The 22,692-nt window shown below is 47.0% G+C and overlaps 1 protein-coding gene across 11 annotated transcripts in view; it reads right to left on the bottom strand.

Annotated features, from left to right (window-relative positions):
• LOC119167769 (SH3KBP1-binding protein 1) overlaps nucleotides 1-22,692 on the bottom strand; it is a 433,186-nt gene that overhangs the window by 48,474 nt on the left and 362,020 nt on the right. For 7 of the 11 annotated variants that reach the window (XM_075865768.1, XM_075865770.1, XM_075865764.1 and 4 more), the window contains 2 exons: nucleotides 6,096-6,144; nucleotides 2,611-4,699 (listed from right to left, as the gene is read on the bottom strand). The exons of 3 other annotated variants lie outside the window; for them this stretch is intronic. In XM_075865768.1, coding sequence (XP_075721883.1) covers nucleotides 4,449-4,699; nucleotides 6,096-6,144 — 300 coding nt within the window. In that variant the 3' untranslated portion in view covers nucleotides 2,611-4,448. Of the gene's footprint in view, nucleotides 1-2,610; nucleotides 4,700-6,095; nucleotides 6,145-22,692 lie in introns of those variants that run through there. One more of the 11 variants, XR_012884068.1, reaches the window with a different exon arrangement.

Raw genomic sequence — 22,692 nt, 5'->3', positions numbered from 1 at the left:
ATAAGAGTTCAACCAAAGGACCAAGCAGGATTTCGTACATGCTACTCCACAACAGATCATATTCATACCATCAATCAGGTGATAGAGAAATGCGCAGAATACAACCAACCTCTATACATAGCCTTCATAGATTACGAGAAAGTGGTTGACAGTCGGGACATGAGCAGTAATACAGGCACTACGGAATCGGGGCATCGAAGAACCCTACATAAACATACTGGAAGAGATATGCAATGAATCCACAGCCACCATAGTTCTCCTTGAAGAAAGCAACAGAATCCCAATAAAGGAAGCGTGTAAGGTAGGGATACCCGATCTCTCCAATGCTATTCACCATGTGTTTACAGGAGGTTTTCATGGCCCTAGATTGGGAAGAGTTAGAAATAAGTGTTAATGTAGAATATTTTAGTAATATGTGATGCGCTGATGGCACTGCCTTGATGAGTAACTCAGGAAACGAGTTACAGCTCATGATTACAGAACTTGACACGGAAAGCAGAAAAGTAGGGTCTTAAATTTAATATGCACAAAACTGAAGTAATGTGCAGCAGTCACGGCAGAAAACAGCACTTTGCGGTAGGTGGAGAGATGCTGGAAGTTCTAAAGGAATACTTCTACTTAAAACAGGTAGTAACCACGAAGCCGAATCAAGAGAGTGAAATAACTAGAAGAACAAGGATGGGGTAGATCACATTCGGCAAGCATTCTCAAATCATGAATGGTAATCTGGCACTAACCCCCAAGAGAGTGTTATATAACAGTTGCATTTTGCCAGTCGGGACTTACCTACAGAGCAGAAACCTAGAAGCTTACAAAGAGGATTCAGCTCTTATTGAGAACGACAGAGCGATGATAGGCGTAACCTTAAAAGACAAGAAGAAGGCAGAATGGCTCAGGGAACAAATTGTGGTTAAGGATATCATAGTTTAAATCAAGAAGAAGACATGAACATGAGCCGGGCACGTAGCACGTAGGCAGGATAACTGCTGGTCCTTAAAGGGGTCATGAAATCGTCACCCAACAATTGATTGATATGTGGGGTTTAACGTCCCAAAACCACTATATTTTTGGCGAAAAATGAAGATAGAGTGTCATGTATGCTTGTACACGTGTGAAACTGGACTGTAAGAAATTATTTCAGTCCAAAATAAGCTGTAGAAGTAATCGGCTGTAAACTCTGCCCACCGCCAGTGACCGGCATTTTGTCATGGCATTCATGATGTCACAAGGCGAAGGAGCAGTGTCGTCGCCTGTTACCAAACAGCACCTTGCGCACGCTGTAAGTGTTGCTTACCGCGTGGTCCGCACGTATCAGTAGGTTGCAAGTGTTGCGGTGTGTTACCGGTACCATCACTATATGCGGCGACGACGTTGTGTACGTAGCGCATTTTGACATTCACTCCATCGCCACTAGCTCAAGCGACAAGAAAGTGTCGAAGACCGTGTGTGCCAAGGTGTCAAGAACCTCGCCGTCGTGGCAGATGTTGCAGACAGCTTGCTGCAATGATAAGTAGCTTAATTTCAAGCATGTCAAGTTGAAAAGTGAGCTTGGGATACGGGGGTCCGTCGATGCTGCATTCACAAGCAAGTGTTCCTGTGAATGTTCCCTGCCACTACTACAAATAAATAGTTATTACAACTACGAATGAATAGTTATTGAAACTCCTTGCAGGCAGTGCCGTGGTTGAGCGTCACACTTGCTATTTTTTTTTTTACTGGAACCGAATGCAATCAGTTCAAGCAAAGATTCGGCTAAAATATATATAACGAGTAACCCTAGCGCCACACTGACATGCTGTTGGCTTCGGCTTATGTTTACAGGTGCAGCACGCAACAACCAATGAAAAAACAATGATCCCAACACGCAGAATCGCTACGGTTACTTATTTATTATGTTCAGCAATGAAAGTCATGCAAGCATGTATGCTGGCCAACAGAAATCTGCACGCTTTGCTTGCTGCAAGTACAAGTGCTACATGGGTGACGCGGTGGCATTGTTCCAACCCCTGGAAGTCATTTAGTCTCTGTGGCAAGTTGAACAACACAGAAAAAGTTCAACTGCAAGTGCAGCTGACCACGGAACACGATCATCCTCCAGAATGCAGACCGTGCAGCAGCTCACCTGGCTCGCCCAACAAGCGGTTCGTGACGTCACGGCTAGCGAGCGCGCCAGTGTAGCCTAACTCTCGGGCCACTTGCTCGATTATAAATTAATAGCTCGATCAAATTCGCTCAAATTTTGTAAGCCTGTGTGTGAACATACAAAAATTAACCCACACAACACAGATTATGATTGAAAATCGGGTGTCATGACCCTTTTAAGGGTAACTGAACAGATTCCCAGACAAGGCAAATGCATGAAGGAGAGACAGAAAGTTAGGTGGGTCTATGAGATTTAAAAAGTTCGCAGAGATAATGTGATAACGGAAAGCACAGGACCAGGTAGATTGGTGGATCATGGGAGAGGCCTTTGCCCTGCAGCGAGCATAGATAAGCTGCTGCTGCAGCTGCTGCTGCTGATGATGATGATGATGGTCAGACATCTAAGGACCAACTAGTTAAGACAAAACTCAATCATAATTATTGAAATGGGACAGGTTGTAAAAAAGATTTAGTCAACACAAACCAAAAGTCATTTTAATCAGTAGTATACAATTAAAAGAGACATGACAGGAAGCGAAACACAGAACTAGCATGAAGCTCGTGTACATTGACTTGACAAGTGTATTGCACCAACCTTATCGTGACGAAGTTTTCTGAAGAACTATGCTGTGTTTTATTTTTCAAACACTACAATCAAGCTTGAGCCTCTTTAAGAAGTATGAAAAAAAGACACTTTGTTACATCAGCCAAACTGGGTATGCTGCAGTACATATACATAAATAAATGAAAGATGACATAAAACTTAAGATAATATTATAATTTCTCACAGCTGCTACAACCGAAGGCACCGCTCCGAACAAAGAAATGTCCCTAATGATGTAAACCATTTTCCGACTACTTATGCCTTTTGGCCACATCAGTCGCAAGGCTGCAAACATCTGAAATTATTGCACCATAACAGCGTGACTCAAATGGTTAGCTCTGAAATGCACGCACTTCTTGTCACATAAGGTGACCGAACTTCGCACTAGGGCTCAACCCAGTCAAGTGGAGGCTGACTCTTTCATTTACAAAACGCACTCGGCTCTTGGCAACAACGCTTCACTGGCATAGCATACCTCCTCACATCAATGGTTGTGAAATAAGAATTTCAATCAGTAATCCTCCACTGACCAATGTTTCAAAAAACTGCAAGTATCCTGCAGGAAGTGTTATATACTTAGGAACAGTTCTTAACACAGGCATAGGTAATTCACACCAGGCAGAGCTTGTGAGCGTGCCTGCGGACAAGTGAAAAGGGAAAGAACTATTCAAAATTTCTAAAGCCCGAGACACTATATTCTGTGACAGTGAGGAACATTATTGCATAACTTATGCCAACAACCAGACACCCGTGAATGTGGAAAATTACCTAATAAACATCCATAAATTAGTTTTTATAGAGAAAAAAGAGGACACAATGAAAATGAAGACACCACAGGTCTGTTCATCTCTTCTGTGAATCAACACAAAGCCAAATAGGCTGGCCATCTTCTGCAGAGAGCAGTGGCGAAAATTGTGGAGAGGGTTTGTAGCAACAATGCTTGACTATTAGCATTGCAACATTGTGTGCCTGCTCTGCCTATGTTGGCAATCGTCTGCATGTCCTTAATACTTCCAATTGAGAAAATTAACCTTTTGTTTTAAAAGGGCGGACTGTTGGGGGAGTTGGTGTTCGTACATAAAAATCATCGTAGGGCAGTGCAACGACAGTGCGTGGCAAGCACAGCCCAGAAGACACCACTGCTACTAGCAATGCCAATTCAAAAAAATTATAGTGTGTTACCATTCTAGGAAACCAGTTTCGAATTTACTTTGTGCACCGCATCACTGCACATCAAGCGAAGGCAAGACCTCAGGTTGTTCATCAGTGACACTTAAGAGGTGGCAAATATAGACAGAAATTGTAGCCAGTAGGCAACGAACAGTTGTGAGAACACGTCAACACTGCACTGTTACTTGCAACAGAACCAGCTCAGGTATTCACAGCTACAGGCAAGGCCACACGTGCAGTATCTATCGAGGATGTGGTGCTTCGGACACCATTACTTACATACGGAAGATTGCCGAAATGTCACTGTCGCATGCCTGTGTTGACTGGCATGCAGAACGAAAGTAATAATCATGCATCAAAAGCTGGTCCCATCAGGAAGCAACAATCCTTGCACAGTTCTGACGAGTGGAAACACCAGCTGTCGAAACATTTCGTCAACATAACTGAGCTGGACACACCCATCGCGGGGGATGTGGCCACACCAGCAGGCTCATTCCACACAGCAGTAGGTGACCTCTGATGGCATTCACTGTCAGCACCGCGTCACTCGACGGTCCTCGGGCACTCCTGACGATGACAATTCTTCGTGACCATGCTGCTGTGATTGCTGCTGTCCAAGCAAAACAAGATTCGCCGCCCGCAGGCGTGCCAGCGTAGCAGCACCCCCGAGAATTGAAGGTGATGGACTGATGCAAGGTGTGGAGCAGCGAGAGTTAGTCAGGTCACACTGTTCCAAGAGGCGCAACAGTTCTCTGTGGCTGGGGCCTCCGTCATGCACAAAAGCTGCAGGGTAGGAGAGTGTAGTGTTAGCTTACACACAAATAGTGCGGTCAAGTTATGATGTAGAATACATGTTGTCACAATAAAGGCACAAAGCTAACACAAACCTGGGACACAACCTTCACTCTGTTTCCCAAGTTATTAAATAGGGTGCTGTTTTTCACACTTATTTGAGATTTTGTAGGTATGTTTTAAAGAGGTTTCACTCGATATTGAGCATTGACTTACATCTTTCAATAACAGAACCTAAAAATAACAATTCTTGTTATTCCAAGTTATTAAAATGATAAGGTATGCACCCAACTGTCTCTTCATACTGTTCTTAAAGAGCCCGTAAACCACTCAGAGGAGGAAATTCAGTTGTGGTGGGGAAATTGTGCATGGGTGTACGACGAACACGGAGCTGTGAGTATTTTTCAAAACGGCGCAGTAATAGGGGAGTTAGACGTACTTGATTATCAAAACAGTGACGACCCCACTTTCACTCTCTTCTGCACTTCCCTCCGCTGGTATCCTCTCCCACACTGCTTTTCCCTCTTGCCAAGCACCCCTCCCAATCTCACATGGCATACATCATCGCTGATGTGCTGCTTGAAACACTGTCTACTTCCGGTTGTCGCGACTCCGGCCACCAACTCCGTCAGTTACGTTGTAGCTGCGTGCTTGTTGGCAAACCATGGCTGCCATAATCGTGCCGGTATGGAACCTGCGTTGTGCACATGCTTTCAAAGGATTGCCAACACGATGGACCCGTACGGGGACACGCTGTTCCCTGCACATGTTGCATGCACGCGGGCAACACGACGAACAACAAGCAGCATGGAAAGCTGCTTGCAGACCGATCAGAAGTTGTAGGCTCTTGCTTGACTATTTGCAGCATATTTGGCATGTTTTGCTCGGCACGTCAGACATGTGGCACGGCGCTTCACGCGGTGGCCCGAAAGGCCTGGAAAGAAGGAGGAATTGTTTCTTGGTATTTGTGGTGCGCCAGCAGCTCGTAGCGCTGCAACGTGTAGAATTGTTGATCGCAACAGCATTCTGCACATGATGCGTCCGTTCACGTGAAATGCTTGAAAAAATATGGGAGGTAGTTTACAGGCCCTTTAACATGTCAAGTTGCACACAGAAGTGAAACTTAGTCTGCAGAATGCTTTCTCGTCTTTCTCTTTTAATGCAAACTTCTTGATAATCTGCTATGCTCATAACATGCGCACGTAGTCTTCCACTGAACAGACATGTTAGTATATCAAGCTTTTCATATATTCAAATGTTCTGTGCCTATCTGCTTCATCGCAATGAATAATATTCACCAGTCATTAAAAAATTCTTGCATTAGTAACAGAGCAGTACATTGGCTAATGCACCTAACATGAATAAATAAAAACAGCTACGGCCCTACCTGGCTCTCGTTTTGATGCCAAGTCCAGTGCTGTAGTCAGGTCCCACATCTAAAGAGTAAAGAACGCACCACTATGTCAGCTGCATACAGAAATTTTGCGACTAATATCGCACCATACCTTGCATGCAATAATGCACAACACTGACTAAAGTACACATTTGGGTGAAGACCAAATTGGCACAGATGCAAAGATCCACACTTTTTACTGACATCAGGTGCAGTATGGTTTGAAGAGGTACTGGTACCTTTTTTCAGAGGCGAGTTTACTCTGCCATACTAGTCTCCTGTATAAAGACAAGGCTCTGAGCAAGTGTGACGCTCAGAAAATAATGATATTTTATTGTGATATTAAAACCAGGTTTCTCGTGGCGCACCTACCGACATTGACACCAACTTGCCAATAGGCTTCAGAACTAATCCTGGTGAGTTCACGCAGCAGTCTGGCTAGTTGTGATGATGACAAGCCCCAAAATTCTGTTTCTGAAATGCTGCGGTTGCTCGAATTGCCTACGCTGGCTTACCACCGGAAAGTAGGCCGACTTAAATTTTTTTTGTCATCAAAAAAACACCTCAATATTGAAACTAGACATTATCTTGTTCTAAAGCCCGCCAACAATGTCAGATCTAGCAATAAACTTGTGTTTTGGGTTTCGAAATGCAATCTTGATGGATACGCATACTATTTTTTTTCCACGAATGATAAAATAGTGAAATAAGTTTGAAGAGCATCGAAAGATTTCAAGGGTGCATTAAAAATATAACGTAACACTTAGTATTGGGTGCGAGAACATACCATGGCGCCACTATACGGAGACATCCCTGTGACGTGCATTGTTAGATTGCTCCGCCGCCCTCCCGCGCGCAGCCCACAGCCACTTTTGCGTCTTTTTTTATTATTATTCTTGCTGTACTTCACTCAACAAAATTAGTAAAATACTGCTGGAGCTTTTTCCCTGACTTCATGAAGTGCTAGATAACTGCCCCGGAAAAGCGTTGTACTGCTCGTAATGCCTGACTGCTGGTGTCGTCTGATATGGCCACCGAAATGAAAACTACGGAGGCCGAGCGCGCTGTTTCGGTAAAAGGTAACGAGTCATTCGGTGTCGAAATGAAGCATCGAATAGGTATTAATGGTAAAGAAACTTATCTTTGCTGCAATAAATGCGTGCAACCACTATTTCATTCATTGTAGGTTTGCATCTAAAGATGGGCCGCGATTAACCTGACAAGCACGGGCAAATTTAGTTTTGTTTAGCATACATAGCCCTACGAAGCACAGCGCAAGCAGATTCCCCACTTTGTAAGAAGCAGCACAGCATTCCTACAGCCGCAATCTTTCTGTTATGATTGTGGTCAAACGTGAGAACCATGCAAGTGCGTGCCTCATTCAGAGCTGTAACTTTTCTCTGTGGCACGACTCTAATATTTATTGCCCAAAATTTCTATGGTGGTCACTCATTGCACATTAGATCACCATCTATCCACACATGGGTGAAAACGAATTATGAATGGTTGGGTCAGTTCCTGAGCTTCTAACAAGAGGAAAATAGTGTTAAAAAAATGCGATCAGTCAGCCGTATCATTTTGCACCCTTGAAAGCTGTGAGGTTTTGTGTACCGTGATCTAAATGGCAATTTCATGTTTCAAAGAAATTGCCAGTGTCGAGCTTTTTTTTTTACAGCTTCATTGATAAGCTGTGTGATATTTAGCGGCAGATCTTTAAAGATGAATCAGTTTTCGAAGCTGACCACTATTTTGCTTGTACGTAGATCAAAACAGCATTTCAGAGGAAGTGACAGTGGCTATGGGCTCGTTCTACAGGCTGAACCTATAAGCGAGGAACCCTGTGAGCTGAAATCGCAGATGGCAGAGGCACTGGCAGAATTTTTTTTGAAGGGGGCACCACCTTGAGTAGAATAGGGCGCGAACAAGCAGGTGTGTTAGACTATTATTTTGTGCGCTATACACCATGGAAAAAAATGGGAAGGGGGGCTTGGTGTGCCACTCCCTGGCTACGCTACTGGTGCATGCAAACCCACGTAATCAGGTACACACTTCAGGCAGACAGCCAGAAAGGAGGGTGGGAGTGGCACAGGTTGCGGTTAGTTAACCTTGGCGAGAAAAGTAAGCTTTAGCAAACACTGGTGCAGCACATGTATGTAGAAGGTTTCTTTGAAAGCGCTGGCCGAACACGCAGAAGGAACTGGCCACAAATAGACCAGAATAGGGTAAAATTAATAAAAAACAAAGGGGAAACCAACTGGATTTCTGGGCTATATTTTGACTCTCTGACAATTCAGACAATGGCGCACAATCTTGAATGTAATGAAGACAACTTCCCCCACATTCACACACATACGTCCTATTTTAAAATATATATATATATTCAGATTGTTCACACTGTATTGAAGAAGAAGAATACATAGAGGAATACTATAGCATTAATGAAAGGGTGGTAGGTATCGTAATTAAACTGAATAAAAGATACAAGATTAAGGTAGTACAGGCTTACGCGCCTACATCCAGCCATAATGACGCTTCAGTTGAAAGCTTCTATGGAGATGTGGAGTCAGCAATGAGTAAGGTAAAAACACAGTATACTATAGTGATGAACGACTTTAATGCAAAGGTAGGGAAGAAGCAGGCTGGAGACCAGGCAGTAGGAGATTATGGCATCAGTACTAGAAACGCCAGAGGAGAGCTACTAGTACAATTCGCAGAACGCAATAATTTACGGGTTTTGAATACCTTCTACCGAAAACGAGAAAATCACAAGTGGACATTGAGGAGCCCTAATGGCAAAAATAAGAACGAAATAGACTTTATAATGAGTGCACACCCAGGAATCATGCAGGATATGGAAGTGGTTGGCAAGGTACGATGCAGTGACCATTAAATGGTACGGTCTCAAATTCGCCTAGACTTGAAGAACAAACGACAGAAACTGATACGCAAGAAGCCAATCAATGAGCTAGTACCGAGAGAGAAAGTACAGGAATTCAGAGTGTCGCTGCAGTACAGGTACTCGGCTCTTAGTGAGGAAACCAATCTTAGCGTAGATACAATGAATGATAATCTGACGAGTATCATTGCGGAGTGGGCAGTGGAAGTTGGAGGCTGGGTAGTTAGACAGGACACCGGCAAGCTTTCCCAGGAAACGAAGAACCTAATTAGGAAGCGTCAAATCATGAAAGTGTCAAGTACAACAGACAAAATAGAACTGGCAGAGCTTTCGAAGTTGATTAATAGACGTAAGGTATGCAATGTAAGAAGGTATAACATGGAGAGAATTGAACATGCTCTGAAAAACGGAGGAAGCGTCAAAGCAGTGAAGAGGAAACTTGGGATAGGCAAAAGTCGGATGTATGCACTAAGGGACAAAGAAGGCAAAATAACTACCAATATGGATAGGATAGTTAACATAGCGGAGGAGTTTTACAGAGATCTGTACAGTAGCTGAGACAACCACGACCTTAATACTATAAGAACTAGCAGTAACGCAGATGACACCCCACCAGTAATGGTAGAAGAAGTCAGAAAAGCTTTGGAGAGCATGCGAAGAGGCAAAGCTGCTGGTGAAGATCAGGTAACATCAGATCTGCTGAAAGATTGAGGACAGACTGTGTTAGAAAAACTAGCCACCCTGTTTACGCGGTGTCTTCTGACGGGAAGAGTACCAAAGTCTTGGAAGAACGCTAACATCATCTTAATACATAAGAAAGAAGATGACAAGGACTTGAAGAATTACAGGCCGATCAGCTTGCTCTCTGTAGTATACAAGCTATTTACAAAGGTAATTGCTAACAGAGTAAAGAAAACAAAATTCAATCAACCAAAGGAACAAGCAGGATTTCGAACAGGCTACTCAACAATTGACCACATTCATACTATCAATCGGGTAATAGAGAAATGCTCAGAGTATAACCAACCACTATACATAGCCTTCATAGATTACGAGAAGGCATTTGATTCAGTAGAAATATCAGCCGTCATGGAAACATTGCGGAATCAGGGCGTAGATGAAGTATATATAAACATTCTGGACGAAATCTACAGGGGATCAACTGCTACCATAGTGCTTCATAGAGAAAGCAACACAATACCAATCAAGAAGGGCGTAAGGCAGGGGGACACAATCTCCCCAATGCTATTTACCGCGCGCTTACAGGAGGTTTTCAGAAGCCTAGAATGGGAACAGTTAGGGATAAGAGTTATTGGAGAATACCTTAGTAACCTGCGCTTCGCCGATGACATTGCATTGCTGACTAACTCAGGGGACGAATTGCAACTCATGATTATGGAGTTAGACAAGGCAGAAAGGTGGGTCTTAAAATGAATCTGCAGAAATTGAAAGTAATGTACAACAACCTCGGAAAAGAGCAGCGCTTCGAGATAGGTAATAGTGCACTTCAAGCTGTAAAAGACTATGTCTACTTAGGGCAGGTAAGAACCGCAGAGCCGAACCACGAGATTGGAGTAACTAGAAGAATAAGAATGGGGTGGAGCACATTCGGCAAGCACTCCCAAATTATGATAGGTACATTACCACTATTCTTCAAGAGGAAGGTATATAACAGCTGTATCTTGCCGGTACTTAGCTACGGAGCAGAAACCTGGAGACTTACAAAGAGGGTTCAGCTTAAATTGAGGACGATGCAGCGAGCAATGGAAAGAAAAATGGTAGGTGTAACCTTAAGAGACAAGAAGAGAGCAGAGTGGATTAGGGGACAAACGGGGGTTAAGGATATCATAGTTGAAATAAAGAATAGGAAATGGACATGGGCCGGGCATGTACCGCGTAGACAGGATAACCGCTGGTCATTAAGGATAACTAACTGAATTCCCAGAGAAGGGAAGCGGGTTAGGGGGAGACAGAAGGTTAGGTGGGCAGAAGATGAGATTAAGAAGTTTGCGGGTATAAATTGGCAGCAGCAAGCACAGGACCAGGTTAACTGGCGGAACATGGGAGAGGCCTTTGTCCTGCAGTAGACGTAGTCAGGCTGCTGATAATGATGATGAAGGAAAAGAAGAAGAGTGGCCTCAGCGGCACTGCTCTGCGCCTCAGGGGCATCACCATCGGCATGAGCTCGTGGTTGCTGCACTTGGCCGGACGCTGCTGACTGCTTCTCCTTCTGCATTCTGCTCTGCTAATAAACCCCTTAACAAGTAGTGGAGGTGCTGGGTTTCGATCACCCTGGAACTTAGGAATTGAATTCTACCGTCCATTATGCCCACCGACCCAAGCGCCGCTCCGGCTCCTCCCACGGCACCACCCACTGCCCTCTGTGTCAGTTCTTTGCACCTGCGAGATCCCTCTGTTTTCTCAGGCACCGATGACAAGACATTGACGATTGGATTTGCACGTACAAGCGAGTGAGTGCTCACAACAAATGGGATGACGTTGCCAAGTTGGGCTATATATCTCCTTCCACCTGTCAGAGATGGCCAAGCTGTGGTTCATTAACCATGAAGTTGAACAGCTGAACTCCCTACATAGTCTATCTTTAAAACGAGCCTAACACAAGTTTTTGGACGGCCTGAAGTATACTCAAACGCCATGCCGAATAACGCATGTATACTCGATCCCAGCAGCTTGGTGAGAATTTCACAAGCTATATTGAGGACATTCTGGACCTTTGCAAGTGAGCCAACGGGTCGACGTCCGAAGAGGACAAGATCAAACACATCATGAAGGGCACTGAGAACGACGCTTCCCAAATGTTGCCAAGAGCCCTTGCACTGTCATCGAACTGACTGAGTTATGCCAGAGTTTCGACCAATTGTGCAGGCAACATCTTCACACCCGACGTTCCTCGGCACCTGACGACTTTTTGATCAGCCTTTCCAGCCTTGGCATAGAAGCCGACCAGGCTCCTCTTTCCTCAAAGACCCAAGAGTTCATCGGCGCCAAGGTTGCTCGTCAACTCTCTTTCATGTTTTGTGTATCCGATCAACCACGCAGTTTGGCACTTACACTCCGTGACATAATCCAAGACCAGGTCGTACAAGCTCTTCCTCCCGCCCGTGAACCGCTGCCAGTCGCCACACCTCTCACATATGCCGAGGCCGTTGCTCGATCTCGACAGCCAGCGACTACATATTCGACACCGCCCTTTTCGCCGCCGACCTATTCACCGCCGTGGATGTCGATGCCACCTAGGCCACAATTTTCTGCCCCCCAGCCGCCACTTGGCGTCTAGTCTGACTAATGGCGGACCTACGACAACGGTCCAATATGTTTTGCTTGTGACAGTGTAGGCCACGTGGCGCGTTATTGCCATTGTCACCAGGCTTCTCTGAACCTTCGACAAATGCCCTCTTTCAGCTCTCAGTTTATCTTTGTGTCTCCCAGCTCTCCTTCCTCTTCTTTTCCATCTGACCACCCAATCGGCCCAACCCGCTGCTCATTATCCGCACGTTCTCATTCGCCTTTTCCTATGCGTCGCCGTTCCAGACCCACCGAGCAGTCAAACTAACGACTGCAGTTCCCGAGGCAGAAGCTGCGTCCCCGTCGCCATGCACAAGTCCTCGCCCCTGTCCAAGCATTGTCATCGAAGTGTCAGTCAATGGTGTCGTCGTCATGGCACTTGTCGACACCGGAGCCGCTGTATCAGTCGTTTCCGCCCAGCTGTGCCGCAAACTCTAAGAAGTTCTGATGCCATTATCCGGCCTCTCTCTTGGAACGTCTAACGCACAAAGCGTCGCCTCTCGCAGCCTGTACCACACAAGTAAGCATCCAAGGGCTTGTGTATATTGTTACGGTGCGATGCCTTTATTTACAGGAGATGATCAATGCGAGAGTCCAGAGATCTGGCCGATCACCGCTCGTGCCAACCTCGTTCTCCTCTTCTTCCAGGCGTCCCCTCCGTATCGTAGCAATTCCCCCTTTGCAGACGATGCCCACCAGGCGAGTTGGGCTTCGTTGCCATGATGATAGCGTTTTAGACGGGCAACATGAATGACGTTGGTCTTGCTTGAGCGGCGGCCAGTTGACAACAGCTGAGATATCATGTACGTGATATCGGTGAGACATTCCAAGACAACAAACGGACCGGTGTAGTTGGCCAGAAACTTTTGGCAGAGGCCGCGCTTGCGAAGCGGCGTCCAAAGCCACACCAAATCCCCTTTCTCAAACCATACGTGCCGGTGACTTCTGTCGTAACGGTTCTTGGAGCGTTTCTGTGAGACGAAAGTTCGAAGAGAGGCGATGCGCCGGGCCTCTTCTGTGCGGCAAATGGTTTCGGCGAGAGTAGGTTGATCAGTCTCGGAAAAAGGAAGGATAGTGTCAAGAGCTGTGCGGGGTTGGCATGGGTAGAGCAGATAAAATGGACTGTATCTCGTTGTTTCGTGCTGTGCAGTGTTGTAGGCGAAAGTTAAAAATGGCAAAATCGCGTCGCATGTTTTGTGTCCAGAATCAACATACATGGAAATCATGTTGACGAGAGTCCTATTCGCTCGTTCCGTCAAACCGTTAGCCTGCGGGTGATACGGGGTAATGTGACGAAAATGGCACGAAGCAAGACAATGAGGTCTTCAACTACATCGGCAACAAATTGCCGCCCGTGATCGCTGATGATGACACGGGGGGATCCATGGCGTAATATAACGTGTGACAGCATGAACTGTGAAACTTGAGTGGCCATTGCCGCAGGAATCGCCGCAGTTTCGGCGTAACGTGTGAGGTGGTCAACGCCCACAATAATCCATCGGTTGCCGTTCGTTGATCGCGGAAAAGGGTTGAGCAGGTCCACACCTACGACGTCAAATGGTGAACTCGAGGGTGCTGAAGGGATGAAGTAGTCCGGCTGGCGGAGTTGTAGGACGCTTGTCGCGTTGACATTGCTCACAGCTCGCAACGTATGCAGTCACACTTTTACGCATCTTCGGCCAGAAGAAGCGTTCTTGCGTGCGATAAAATGTCCAAGAAAAACCCATATGGCCAGATGTTGGGTCGTCGTGCATTGCTCGAAGTACGTGTAGTCGAAGACTTGTAGGCACAACTAGAAGTAGGCGAGGGCCTACGCCGAAATAATTCTTTTTGTAAAGAACGCCATCCTTTACGACGAAACCATGTTGACCGTTCGTTCCGGAAATAAAGAAAGAAGCGAGACTGTTGTCATTGCGTTGCTCTGCTCGAAAAGTTGTTAGGTCAGGAAACGGAGTATCCACTACAGCCAAATATTTATCAAAGTTGTCAGCGTCGCACTCGGTTGTCGGAAGGGGAAGTCGTGAAAGGCGATCGGCGTCAGCATGACGACAACCGTTCTTGTAGCAGACTTCAAAGTCGTGTTCTTGCAATCGAAACGCCCAACGAGCAAGACGACCAGATGGGTCCCGTAGTCCAGTGAGCCAACATAAAGAATGGTGGTCCGTGACAATCGAGAATCGGCGTCCATAGATATAAGGGCGAAACTTGTGCACGGCGAATATGACCGCGAGACATTCCTGCTCTGTGGCAGTATAGTTTCGCTCCGGTTAGCTTAAACAGCGACTGGCATAGGCAACGACTTGTTCAGCAGCTCCATGGCGTTGAACCAAGACGGCGCCAATACCTACACCACCGGCGTCGGTATGAACTTCTGTGGCAGCAGATGGGTGATAGTGGCGAAGTACGGGCCCTGACGTAAGAACAAACTTGAGTTGCGAAAAAGACGACTCGCATTCCGCTGACCACCGAAAAGGTGCGTTCTTGTTGAGTAGGGACGTCAAAGGGTAAGCGAGGTCGGCGAACCTGGGCACGAAGCGACGGAAGTACGAGCATAGGCCCAAAAAGCTTCCCAACTCTCGTACCGACTGAGGTTGTTTGAAGCTGCTGACTGCTGCGACTTCTTGGGGGTCGGGTCGAACGCCATGCTTGTCCACCAGGTGACCGAGAACAAGAGTCTCACGGCTGCCAAAGTGACACTTCTTAGAGTTCAGGGTGAGCTGAGCTCTCTCAAGGCAGGTGAGAACAATGTCTAGACGATGGTTGTGTTCATCGAATGTACGGCCAAAAATTATAATGTCATCCAGGTAGCAAAGACAAACTTCCCACTTTAGTCCACGTAACACAGAGTCTATGAAGCGCTCAAACGTGGCTGGAGCGTTGCATAGGCCAAACGGCATTACATTGAATTCAAATAGACCATCTGGGGTTATGAAGGCCGTTTTCTCTTTGTCATTCGGGTGCATGGGGATTTGCCAATAACCAGATCTCAATTCCACAGAGGAGAAGTACGATGTCGAATGTAAACAATCGATGACATCATCAATCTTGAGAAGCGGGTAGACATCCTTTTTAGTAACAGAGTTGAGCCGTCTGTAATCCACGCAGAATCACCATGTACCATCCTTCTTTCGGACAAGAATCACAGGGGCAGCTCAAGGGCTACACGACTCTTGGATGACCCTTTTCTTTAACATCTCTTCTACCTGTTGAGTAATGACCTTGTGCTCCGCAGATGAGACACGGTATGGTTTCTGCCGGATAGGGTGAGCGGATCCTGTGTCAATTCCATGGCGAGTACGCGACTCGGGTACACTTATTTGCTCTTCTTTCTGCGCAAAGTCAAATATAGTAGCATGCTTCGCAAGGACTTCGACCAAAGCTGGACGTTTTTCTGATGATAGTGACTTGTTTTACCATACTCAGAAAGTTGGCGTCTGTATGGTACGTTGCACGAGTAGGATCTACTCTCTTGTCACTTAAAGATGCAATAAAAACTGGTTGCAGTTTGTTCGAAGCGGGCGAATCGCATTCCGCAGGGTAGCATAACAGGTTCATTTGAATAGTTCGACACCCATAAGGCCAATCCCCAATCACTGATCGACAGAACACAATGTGGAATGAGCACATTTTTCTTGGTGCAATTGAGAGGAATGGGCTCCACAAGAACATCAAACTTTCCGGCGTCCGAGGCAGAGGCGTCAACGCGTACGGTCTTCATCGAGTTGGGCGGCAAGACAACATCCTCAATGACAGTGATAGATCCTTGACAGCACCTAGGATCGCCAGTAAATGCCGATAGCATAATCTCGCCAGCACCGCAATCTACAGTAGCCCCGCACTCACGTAGAAAATCGATGCCCAAGATGATGTCATGGGTGGAGCTGGTCAGGACGGCGAATTCAGCCTCGAAGACCTTGTCACCCAAAGTGACACTAACAACACACACACCGATCGGGCACAATGTCTCCCCGCTCACTGCACGAAATGATGCACAACTGTCCCAGCGAAACATCACTTTATGTCCTAGCCGCAATTTGAAGTTAAGACTCATCACTGAAACAGCTGCTCCAGTATCTATCAAAGCCATCGTAGGAAGCCCATCAATAAGCACGGGGACCCTATTTTGCATCATAAAAACGGGTGGAGGCATAGGCAGATGTAGTGACAAATGTTTGGCGACCTCACCTCTATTGGCCGCACCACCTAGTATCCCGGAGACGGGGAGGTGACGCGTCGACCAGGAGATAGGGAACAAAACCGGCGTGTTGTGGGGGGCGTCAAGCTTCGCACGGAGGAAGGCGAGTCGTTGCGTAAATTCTGGTGGAAATTGCGTCCTACATGTGTATCACTGTGGGTCGTTTGCTGGAAGCCGTCTCCAACGTACGCGTCCCGCATTGAAAGCATACCACCGCGCCAGCGGTTTTGTCGAGAAGAAACTGATGGTCCCTCGTAGTAGCGCTGCTGGGGGCGACGCCTTTGACCACAGAATCGAGCCACATGTCCACGGAAACAGCAGTTATAGCACACAGGGGCCTCACGCACGTCGCCAAACCTTCCACGAGGTGCCATGTGCCCATGATCGTCCCACCAAGACACCATTGTAGGTGGTTGGCCGGAGGCGTTCTGGAAACCACGGCGATGATGCAAGTTGTCGGTCGGGGGCTCTGGTGCTCTTGATTGGGGCACATCATATAGCGTGGCATCAACGGCAGCACACATTTGCGTCTTATGGCGGGGAGGTGTTGATAGCAGGTGCTCTCGGCGGGTTGACAGCATCAGGTCGTCCAAGTTCTTCGCATACGATTTGCCTGATCATTGAGGCAAGATCACAGGAGGATGTTGGAGGGACGTCGACACTTGCAACGGTGGTGACGTTGGCAAGTCTACCAAATTTGGGAGTGATGCGCCTAGCCTTCAGTGTCTCAAACGTGCGGCAGTGTTGTATTATGTCCGCTACAGGCGCCAAGGTGTCTTTGCCGATGAGGAAATTGTAGACATCCTCAGCAATCTCTTTGAGAAGATACCCTACCTTGTCATCTTCTTTCATGCGTGGGTCTACAGACTTGCACAATTTCAGAATCGCTTCAATGTACGTTGTGCATGTTTCACCGGGGACTTGAGACGCTGCATCAAAGTTTGCTCAGCGCGCTTCTTCTTCATCAATGGGTCTCCGAAGCAGCTCACTATTTCTTTCTCAAACGCTTCCTAGGTCGTTAGTGTTTCTTCGTGGTTTTCAAACCACACCAATGCCGTCCCTTGAAGAAACAATCCGACGTTGGACATCCGGGAGGCCGCATCCCAACAGTTCTATTTACTCACACGGTTGAAGTGTTTCAGCCATTCGTCGACGTCTTCTCCGACCGTCCCAGAGAAGCTTCGTGGTGCCATGTGTCGGGGCCACGCAGCGCCAGACGAAGAGTGCGTGGTGTCGCTGTCAGTAATCGGATCCATAGAGAGCGGTGGTAGACCAGCGAGTCGGCGGCTTCGGCGTAGTTCTTGAGGTAGCGCTTCCGTGATCGTTCGCCTTGGATCGCTCCGCTGTACCCCGTACCTTCCACCAATCTTGTTACGGTGCGATGCCTTTATTTACAGGAGATGATCAAAGCGAGAGTCCAGGGATCTGGTTGATCACCGCTCGTGCCAACCTTGTTCTCCTCTTCTTCCACGCGCCCCCTCCGTATCGTAGCAATATCGTTGAATACGTAGTGCTGCCCTCGTATTCTCATGACATGATACTTGGCTGGGATTTCCTTGCGAATAATAATGGTGTCATTGACTGCGGTTGCACCGAACTTGAGCTGTCTGAATTTCCTGACGTTGACGCTATATCGAAGCCTCCCTCCTATATTATAAACTTTCTGTTTCTGACGACGCCACAGTACTACCGCACTTTTTTCAGCTGGTGACTGCATCGTGAGCCGCTATTTCCGATGGTCATGTACTCTTTACACCCTCTGCCCTGTTGATTCAACGCAAATGTTCTCCACTGCTTGTTGCTGTCTTTACTTTCCACTGTGGCATCACGAACCTGCTCATTTACAACACGCTAAAATGGCCTTTACCTTTATTCAATGGTGAATGTCTCGGTCATGTGCATCCGATCGACGACTGTCACATTTTTGATGCTCTGCCTAGTTCACTTTTACGGACCTCGGCGCACTTACTTTTGACCCTGCTGTTGACTAGTCACTCTTTGACGCTTTCCACCACTCCATCGATGTCGCACCGTCTTCTACAGAACCTGCTGCAAAACTTTCGCACTTATTTTAACAGCCACGCTTCTTGCCTCGGTCGCATGTCGAACATTTATCACAAGACTTACACAGGAAGCCACGCGCCTCTACGGCAGCGTCCCTACCGAGTCTCAGCGTCGGAACGCCGTGTTATTGACGACCAGGTTACTGACATGCTCTAGCGGGATATTGTACAGCCTCCGAACTGTCGATGGGTGTCACCAATCGTTCTTGTCAACAAAAAAGACGGCTTCATTCTGTTCTGTGTCAACTTCCAAAGCTCAAAAAAGATCACTTGTAAGGACGTTCACGCGTTACCGTGGATAACATAGATATGACTGTTTTCAAGGAGCGGAATACTTCTATTCACTTGATTTACGTTCTGGATACTGAAAAGTTCCTATGAAAGCATTCGATCGACAGAAGACAGCATTTGTCGCACCCGATAAATTATACGAATGTATGCACTAAGTTATGCCTTTCAGCCTTTGCTCCTGCCACTTTTGAGAGAATAATGGACACTATTTTAAGAGGTCTCAAGTGGAACGCATGTTTATGCTACTTCGATGATGTAGTTGTCTTTTCCACCGATTTTGACCTCCTTTAAATGGTCTTTAGCACGTTTTCACATGCTTCACTGATGCCAGCTTTTAACTTAACCTCAAGAAGTGTCGTTTTGGTGCCCGGCAGCTCACCATTCTTGGCCACGTCGTATCGCGGGACGGCATACTTCGTGGCCCCACCAAGCGTCGAGCAGTCGCCGATTTCCCAAAGCCAAAGAACCTAAAGGAACTTTGAAGTTTTGTCGGCTTGTCGTCATACTTCTAATGCTTTATTCGAAATTTCGCTTCCTTAACCCCTTCAGACACAAATTATAATGCCATCGTGAGAAACCCACCAAATTCACAGTGCCGTAATTCCAAGGCACACAGTATTACATTCCAAGAAAGAATAAATGAATGTGTTGTTTTGTGTGAGTTTTACTGATTAAACTTGACCAGCATGCAACTAATTATCTAATTAGCATGCTACCAGCCAGCTTCAGGCCCAAAATGCATTTAGTATTTGTTCTCTTTGTATTGATCTCGAGCGGAGAGAGGGAAGTACTTTTCATGGGAAATAATTTTACCACGGCACGTCGAATGAGTGTCAGACATGGTAGTGTATCCAGCAAAGTGACCCTCTGGAACAATACGGAGTACAATGAAATTAAATGACTGCTATAACTGTCCACGAAGGAAGACTGCAGTAATGTGTACACCAAGTTTTAAGCCACTTGAAGAAACAAGCGGCGTGTGCTGCCCCTTTGGAATTCGTGCCCACAAATGTGCACGGGGTGACTGAGAGGGATAAGTGCACCTCTGATGGACCTTCTTAGCGGTGACAAGGACCTTTCCACCTGGTCATCAGCCTGCAATGAAGCGTTTACCAAATTACGCTGCCTGCTAACTTCACCACCCCTGCCACTACGATTCCGCCACTCTCAGAGGTTCATACTGATGCCAGCGCTGTCAAACTTGGTGCAGTGCTTGCGCAACGATAGGCAGGGTTGGTGAATATGTAATCACCTACGCAAGCCGAACTCTGACGAAAGCCGACGCTGACTACTCCGTGATTGCGAAAGTGTATTTAGCCATTATTTGGGCCCTGTAAAGGTTCGCCCTTACGTGTACGGTAACGCATTCAACGTCGTCACTGGCCACTACGTCCTTTGTTGGCTATCCACACGTAAGGACCCTTCAAAAGGACTTGCTCGTTCGGCGCACAAACTCGAGAAGTTCGACATCCGCATTGTTTACAGATCCGGTCGTAAGCACACGGACGCTGACACTCTTTCTCGCTCACCCATATCAGATGATAGTGTTTCCCTCTCTTCCCCCTAGTCTGCACTTGCATCAACCGCCTCACGCAACACGGCGGTGGAACAACGAAAGAATCCCTGGATCAGTGACCTCATCACCATTCTTTCTGATCATCTCACTTCTACGCCCCCGTGTGCTCTCCGCTGCCAGGCTAGCAACTTTTTCCTAAAGGACGACCTTCTTTATTGAAGCAACTACCTTTCCGATGCTGACCCGTAGTGCGCTCACGCAGGCCTCTTCAAGACATACACTGTGCTGCGACTCAGATTTTATTGGCGTGGCATGTAAAACTACGTTTAAAAGTTTATTCACTCGTGTGCTCAGTGCCAATGAGGAAAGTTACCTCCTGGGCAAGTCTACCCATCACAACCACTTCCTTGTCCTAGTCGACCTTTTGATCGCGCTGGCATTGACATTTACGGACCGTTATTATCAACTATAGCTAGCGACAGCTGGATTATTGTTGCGATAGACCATCTGACACGCTGTGCCGAAACAACTGCGCCGCCGACTGCCACAGCTCGTGCCGCTGGAACGTTTCTGTTGAGACATTTCATTCTGCGTCATGGTGCTCCTCGCGAGCTCTTAAGTGACAGAGGCTGTGCCTTCCTCTCTGACACTTTGAAGGCATTACTCAACGAATTTCTAATCATGCACCGCACAAGTACAGCGTATCATCCTTAGACGAATTGCATAATGGAGCGCTTCAACCGTACTCTTGGCGATATGGGGTCGATGAACGTCGCTTCTGATCATTCAAATTGGGACCAAGTTCTCCCATTCGTCAACTACACATTTAATACTGCCGTACAAACTACTACGAACTGGGTTTTTGCCAAACTTTCTTCTATACGGACGAGTGTGATGAGTGAAGTGGCCGTACGTGATCGTGAAGATAGAACTGTGTTTGAAGTGCGCGCCACAGAGACAGTCGAAGAATAGGACGCAGGAAAAAATCAGGGCAGGTGGTGGGGCGAAGAAGAAGGAGTGAGGCAGACGTGGCTGGAAGGAAGAAGTAAGGTTGAAGAACCAGGGCGTGGGAGCAGTGACCCGTCAGGTTGCGGACACGAGGTCTCAGCAGGCTCCCACCTGGGGCCATACCAGCCGTCCTTGCAATTCGGGCCTGGCGTGGGCGAAACGTCGCCAGGACGTTTCCGCCAGGCGAGTCTGGCACCTACGGCAGCGAGCGCCAGCCAGCGTTTGAGATAGGCATGGCAAACGCCATGCGTGCTCCAGGTCAACGACCTCCGCAGTGAGCCGCGTTCTTGGCCGCGGCTGTCATTGGACTTACCAGGCTACCCAAGCGTCGGCCGTCCCTTCCCAGCGTTGAGTTTGCCGCCGGGACTTGACCACACCCTTCCTCTCCGGTGAACTCTTTCTGTCTTTATGCCCTTGTGACTCTCACACCAGCATTCCAAGCACGTTATATTTTTGCCCTTACTTCATTTATTATTAGACCTTTCATGCCTTTTCTAAATACATTTTTTTGTGTGACTGCATAAACGGCCTCGTTACTGCCCGATGACGATTGAGTCATCGCAGGTTTCCGTACAGAAATACGAGCGTCTCTTCTAGAGCTTTGTCTCTCTATACAGCTCGTTACAACGAGAACCTTCTAATACAATAGACACTGTTCTTCCATATAAACCTGATGAGTTCGAAAGCATTACTCTGTCTGAAGCTACAGAACATGCTGAAGAATGCCGCCAGCTTGTCCACTCCTCTTCTACCAAGGTCTAGTGGCAGCAACAATCCCGTCAACTTGGGAACTGTTCGGCTCCAAATTTTTCACCTGGTTTCCTGGTGTGGCTTCGGGTACCTGCTACTGCACCTGGCTGCTCATCAAAACTAGTTCCCAAATACCTCTGACCATACAGCGTTGTAGGGCAAACCTCAACCGTCCACTATATCCCGAAGCCCATCATGCCATCCACAGACCTTTGCTACCGCGGCCGTGACATTGGCTGCAAGAAGTCACTGTGAGGGGCCCTAGTGACTATACCGGGTGGAAAAGAGGTAGGGCAGCGCTTTTGCGGCTGACATCCCAAGCATAGTTTCCTCTAGGAGGCGACCACCTCTTGGTCTTGCCAATGTACACCAGGAATGCCTTTTCCCCCCTAAGGGGCAAGCTTTTAAACGGCCAGCGAACAACCCCGAAAACCAAAAATTTTAGTAAAAAGAAATATGCACACTTTGCTATGAGAACATGCTGCTGAAAGAATTTTGTGAGTACATGCTATTACAAAAAAGTTACAAAGGTTAGAACACCTGTTTCAGCCGGTTTCAAATTTCCA

This window comes from Rhipicephalus microplus, chromosome 6, assembly GCF_043290135.1.
Source record: "Rhipicephalus microplus isolate Deutch F79 chromosome 6, USDA_Rmic, whole genome shotgun sequence".
NCBI classification, from domain to species: domain Eukaryota; kingdom Metazoa; phylum Arthropoda; class Arachnida; order Ixodida; family Ixodidae; genus Rhipicephalus; species Rhipicephalus microplus.
The sequence above is the reverse complement of the archived record's forward strand: the minus strand, read 5'-3'. Positions and strand labels throughout refer to the sequence as shown.